The 6,424-nt window shown below is 36.5% G+C and overlaps 4 gene segments (V, D, J or C); all 4 read right to left on the bottom strand.

Moving 5' to 3' along the window:
• Nucleotides 1-605: 605 nt before the first annotated feature.
• On the bottom strand, nt 606-1,894 carry LOC125250540. The segment is given in 2 exon segments: nt 606-1,199; nt 1,352-1,894. Coding segments are annotated over 2 exon segments (432 nt in total).
• Nucleotides 1,895-2,055: 161 nt separating this feature from the next.
• LOC125250553 lies at nt 2,056-3,247 on the bottom strand (the record flags this gene model as incomplete). The annotated part of the segment is given in 2 exon segments: nt 2,056-2,366; nt 2,522-3,247. Coding segments are annotated over 2 exon segments (351 nt in total), but the record flags the coding sequence as incomplete, so codon positions are not given.
• Nucleotides 3,248-3,819: 572 nt separating this feature from the next.
• LOC125251940 lies at nt 3,820-4,766 on the bottom strand. The segment is given in 2 exon segments: nt 3,820-4,235; nt 4,409-4,766. Coding segments are annotated over 2 exon segments (459 nt in total).
• Nucleotides 4,767-5,127: 361 nt separating this feature from the next.
• LOC125251939 lies at nt 5,128-6,187 on the bottom strand. The segment is given in 2 exon segments: nt 5,128-5,525; nt 6,148-6,187. Coding segments are annotated over 2 exon segments (438 nt in total).
• Nucleotides 6,188-6,424: the final 237 nt, after the last annotated feature.

Genomic DNA, 6,424 nt, shown 5'->3' with positions numbered 1-6,424 from the left:
AACATCTCAGGTTACAGATGTAACCCTGGTTCCCTGAGTAGGGAACGAGACGCTGCGTCTCTTGCCGTACCCCCTGCATACTTGCGAGCACTTGTCTCAGATTTATCCAGAAGCTAGCGTGCTCTGCATCCGGGTATGCTTTATAGTTTCCTGGTCCGTGACGTCACCCGTCTCTGACGTCTAGCTACGCGATTGGTTAGATACATGAGTGCTTCAGTGACGACATCACGCAGAAGGTTCCCAATGCGTTACCACGCAGCGTCTCGTTCCCTACTCAGGGAACCAGGGTTACATCTGTAACCTGAGACGTTTTTTAAATACACTTAGATGTATTTAAGTGTATTTATCTTTTTTTTAGATACACTTAGGTGTTCTTAAGAAGTACTAAAGAAGATTTTTTAGTATATTAAGTACAAAATTAGTGCATGAAAATAAAGCACTTTTAGTACATTAGAAGTGTACTTTTTTCACCTGGGTTACAAAGTGTTCAGATTACTGTGTTATCTGTTTTGAGAACAGTGAGTTTGGAGAAATGTCTAATCGACTGAGAAAAACTGTAATACAGTAACTGATGTTGCGCACCACATGAAAAGGTGGGTAATTATTTCTGAAGAAGGTGACTTGATTGTATTTATGACTTTTGTACATGCAAATAGGTGATTTGTGCCATGTTTTAGACAAACACTTTTAACTTATAATAATGTATTTCAAAAATGCTCAAAATTGTGACATATGGCTTATTTGAATCAACAAGATGCTACTTGACATACTGGAGGGGATCTGGGTATAATTCAAGATTCAAGAGTCTCATTTCTCCCAAACTGTAGTAGACCATTGATTCCTCACTCTGAGCAGAAGCAGGTTTTTGTACAGTGATCTTGTGTTTCCTGTGACTGTGGGCACCAGAGCACAGTAATACAGAGCAGAGTCTGATACTGCAGCAGAGGAGATGATCAGATACACATGGTTTTCTTTTTCTTTTCTGATTTCAGTAGTGAATCTGGAATCTACATAAGACTTCTCAGGTTTTTTTGCACTGTCTGAGATGAGCACAAGGAATTGAGGAGCTGATCCGGGATACTGACGGTACCAGTGAAGATTATATGCAGATGAATAACTGCAGGATAATGTAACACTTGAACTCTCAACAGCGAACTCCTCTGTTTTGGTTGGTTTAATTTCATTTCCATATGTTGCATCTGCAAAAGTAGATCAAATCTTTAATGAACATTTTAGATGTACAAACACAAAATATAGTATAGTGTACAATGTACTTCATTTTGAGCAGAAATTAGCAATTCTGGCTGCTCAGAATACATACAAGCAATACTCAAAATATTTTAATACTTACATGCAAGTGCAGAAAGCAGAATAAAAGAATGGAGCATCATTGTGTTTGTTCCTTATGTTCTGTTGAACAGACTTCTCTTACAGACACTTATCAAGATCACATCAGATGTCAAAGCTTTAAACCCTCCCTCCTCCAGAGATCTAAATGAAAGAGCAGATCAGATCTGTTTCATAGTCCACAGTGTCATCACTATTCATATGCTGTAGCTCATAGCACCCTCTTGTGGTTACTTACTGACTTGTACAAGAAAAATGTTCAGAACACAAACAGAATGTGATCTGGATTAATTCCTCAAACTTTGGTTGTTACTGTACTGTAGATCTCATAAACCTGTAATTATCGGCAGAGAGGCTTTGTTTAGATGTGAATACAGCACAAATAGAGATACAGTTTATGGTACTAGACACTTTACGGTCCTGTACAGTCGCCACAGCTCAGATACAAAAAAGCAAGTTAAATTGTATTTAAAACAACAGTTAGTCAGAACATCATAAGAGCACAGTGTGTATGTATTGCATTAATAGCATTAAGTTCATTTTAAAACAAAATTCATAATCTATCATGCCACTGCTGATAGTTTTCACCCTCATTTAGATATAGAGTAAAATCATAAGCTACCTTTAATTCAGATGGATTTATGGAAGGAAATTAGTTGTACACCTTCAGCTGTGTCACAGGTTTTTGTACAGTGATCTTGTGTTTCCTGTGACTGTGGGCCTCAGAGCACAGTAATACAGAGCAGAGTCTGATACTGCAGCAGAGGAGATCTCCAGATCCACATGGTTTTGCTTTTCTTTGTTGTGTTTAGCAGTGAATCTCTTATTTACATCAGACTCCCTGTCTTCTTTTGTACCATATACGATAACTACAATAAATTCAGGAGCTGATCTTGGATATTGACGGTACCAGAATAAAGTCTGTGCAGATGAATAACTGCAGGATAATGTGACACTTAAACCCTCAACAGCAAACTCTTCAGGTTTGGTTGGTTTAATTTCATCTCCACACGTAGCACCTGCAAAAGTAAAACAGCTTTTAATCTTTTATGAATTTTTTTATTTAGAATGAATCAAGAAAGGTGTGATTTTTCGAATACTGCCTTAATTAAAATTCCTCACATTGTGGTTGTTTAGAATATTTAGATGCAGTACAATAAAATGAAACACTTACATGTAAAGACAAAGAGCAGAATAACAGAGAGGAGCACCATTGTGTGTGTTCACTAATGCAGCTGAACTGAGCTCTGTAACAGACTCTGAAGAGCTCCACAGGATCACAGTAGAGCCACACCTCTACCAGTAGAAATATAACTCAGACTTTGAATGTCCCGAAAAGGGGAAATAATTTTGATTATAATGAAGATGTGTGTTTTTACTAAAAACATTTTTTTTAAGAAACTATTTCTTTAAATAAAATGGCCATGACAGCATATATTAGAGACTCAGTGATACAGCAGAGTCAGACACATGAAGGTTTTGAAATGGAGTTTTTGTGGGATCTGTTATGATGAATAAATGGAAAACAACACAAAATTCCTCATGTAGATTATGATACTGATCATGAACAATTGTAGAAAAACAAGGGTTTCTAAACCCCTGTGTCAGTGTGTCATCATTCCTGAGCTGCTCAGTTTGGTGTGGAAAAATTGAAGGTCCACTCAAATATGGTGCATATCCAGAACCCTCCATCAGCCTCCAGTGGAAACGCATGAGCACCACACTCTTATCTGCCTAAGACAGACATGAAAAGTATGTAGTTAAATACAGCTAAAACTGAGATAATTGTATTCACGAGTTTACACGTACATGAACTCAAAATAAAGTAATTTGTATAGTAATTATGTGTATTTGGTGTGCTGTTCGGGGAAGAGCTCCGAGCTCTAAATTTGGCCTGAACCCAGAGTACTCCCCCTCCTTAACTGGGATAGAAACCAGGCAAGAGTGAGGTGATGGGGTGGTGGAGGGATGCTGTGAAACTTGTCATGGATAGAGGTGAGAGACGGCTTTCTATACCGGCTTCCTCTTGCACTGATTGGTTGAATTACCCGAACGTGCGCCTCCTGAATTTAGTTAAATAAAACTTCATTTAACTCAACACTCTTGTGACCTTTGGCATAAAGACATGAAAAGTTTGGATGTACTCTGGTAACTGAAAATCGCAGCATCTGTGTTATATTTTACTGTGTTGGGAAAGATCTGAAAATAAATGGTAGAAAAATATGAAGATATGCTGAAATTATTTAAACATAATAATTTATTATTTAATAATAATTATTATCATGTATATTAAATGTGTAAACATAAATTAGAAGGTAATCAGTACTGAATTAGTCAGTTAAAGGATTAGTTCAGTGATTAGTAAAATGAAAATGATTCCATGATTTACTCCTTAAGCAATCCTAGGTGTATATGACAACCTTTCAGATGAACACAATCGAGTTTAAATGCATTACTGCTACTTTTCTTTCTTCATACCACCACTGTCTGAACTGATCTATGATATTTTATGTGTTTTGTGATGCACTTTAGTTTATGAGATTTATTGTTGAGGATGTTTTTGTACAGGGATGATGTGTTTCCTGTCACTGTGGGCATCAGAGCGCAGTAATACAGTGCAGAGTCTGATACTTCAGCAGAGGAGATCTCCAGATACACAAGATTGTTGTTTTTATCAACTTTAGGAAAAAGACGAGGAGGAAGAGGGTCACTTGGGGTTCCATGTGGATAAATGTATGCGAGGAACTCTGGTTTGGATCCCGGATACTGACGATACCAGTGCAGGTTAGTTACTGCTCCATCATATTTACAGGACAGAGTGACTTCATCTCCTGCAGATTGAAGCACCTTGTTTTCCAGCGGTGTTATTGACTGTGCAAATGTCTCCCCTGCAAGACAACCATTAAACTTTTGGTCAAACTTACCCAAAGAAAGAATCGTGCTGATGCATTAGTCAGTGAAATCAGTTTCAAGCAATATAAAAAAAGAGATGAAACTCCAAACATTGTACAAAACAAGAAAGCATGTGATTAAAGGTCTACAATCAGGAAATTTCTCTTACTTTTCATCAACAATAGCAGAAGAAGAACACAAAGGATCGTCATGTTTGCACTGTAGGAAGAAAAAGAGTTTAGTTTGCTCTATATCAGATCTCCACAGGCTCCTCCTATCTGTCAGTGTCAGAGGATGAGAACAGCATTAAAATGACATCAGTTCATGAACACTGAAAACATATGAAACCATAATATACCATAACCATACTATAATGCTGTGCTGTAAGACTGTCAGAGCTCATCTGATCATTAAGATTATTTTCTTCATTATGGTGGATGTTTTTGGCTTCCTGCTGGTTATTGTAATAAAGCCCTGTGATTGGGTTTCACCTGTACAGTACATTAGAGTCCTCATTCATTACAGCTGCAATTTAGTTTAATTTGATGATATAATTAGAACTTTAATCAAACTCATAATAATTTAACTGCTTGAATAAGAATGAACGTCATTAAATGTCAATGTTGAATGTATATCGCCCTCTTCTGGTCTTCATAGCTTTCTGCATATAATACATATTCACAAAATCTAGATTTTAATGGCAATAACCAGATTTATGGTGGTATATACTATTGTAATGGTATGAGCAATATGAAATCAATTGAAACCAACTGATAACCAAAACTGATACAAATGTAAATATAACTAAAAGACATCAGATAATGTAAACTGTGTGTGTATATATATTGATAAAAAGGTTTTTAAAAATGAAATCATTGAGTAAGTGATTTATTCTAATACAAATTGAAACTGCATAATGATGTAACTGATGCTGTTGCACTGTGAGAGTTTTTGTGTGAGTGTTGAGTGTGTTTGAGTCACAGTGGGCTTCAGAGCACAGTAATACACAGCAGAGTCAGACACACGCAGGTTCTTGATTGTCAGAGGAACTGAAGTTTTGCTGAGATTTGCTTGAAATCTTCTCTTCTCAAATTCATTCTCATTTTGTCCAGAGTTAGAGTATCTGTTCAACATGGTCTTGGGGATCCCATTAACTTTCTGCTCGTACCAGAAGAGAGTCGGGGTTTGGTAAGACGTCTGATATGTACAGTTGATTGTTACATCATCACCTTCAAAAGCAGACTGAATCTTTGTGTGCTGATCAACTTTGTCTTGAGATTTACAACCTGAAATAGAATTGAAACAATATGAATAAAAATATTCACCCATTATCCACAAGGAATATGCAACAACATGTGTCCAGGAACATGGACACGTGAGCAAAATTCATTTTAAATAGGCTTTTTGAAAATAATTATTATTTGATAGTGCTACTCACCCCAGATATATAAAAATATGATCACAATGACACTTTTCCAGAGTGCCATTATACACAATTGAAATCCCCAAGGATATATGCAGAGATGTTGTGATCTCCTTCCTCTTTCTGTATCTGTTAAAGCAGCAGTAAATTCAAGTCATTTGGTCTGACTGCTGGGAGGAGCCTGTGCTACAGTAAGAGCCAATGAAGACTGTAGTTTATAATATATAGTGCTGTATCACTTCATTCACTTATCTGAGTAAATGAAACCAGATGTCTCACATGTCACAGAGTATCATTCAAGTTTTTTTTACACATAACGATACATTTAACAGTTAAATTACATACCAAGAACTGCAACTATTACAGTAACAGTAATAAATACTGAGGTTCTTTGTTTGGATATTGTCTGTACCAGTAAAGCCGAACATATATAGTGATCTTTTAAATACACTGTTTCATTTGTTTTTACTCAGTAAATAACGCACCTGTCCCCACAATGAGAATCAGTATGAAGCATGTGTCCATGTTGAATCAGATCAGATCAGTTCTCTGTTGAGGCTCTCAGTGCTTGAGCTGTAAGTCACTGCAGATCAGTCACAAACACACACAGGAACTTCCTGCTTTATAAAGGCATGGCTTAAATACTAGATGTCTTTGCATTTTTGAGTCTAATTTCCTCTCATGCACATGAACATGAAAATATTAACAGATGGAAATATGAATAATATTTACTTTATAGTTATATAGATATTTAGCTAGCTA

This window comes from Megalobrama amblycephala, linkage group LG17 (assembly GCF_018812025.1).
Source record: "Megalobrama amblycephala isolate DHTTF-2021 linkage group LG17, ASM1881202v1, whole genome shotgun sequence".
Lineage (NCBI taxonomy): Eukaryota > Metazoa > Chordata > Actinopteri > Cypriniformes > Xenocyprididae > Megalobrama > Megalobrama amblycephala.
The sequence above is the reverse complement of the archived record's forward strand: the minus strand, read 5'-3'. Positions and strand labels throughout refer to the sequence as shown.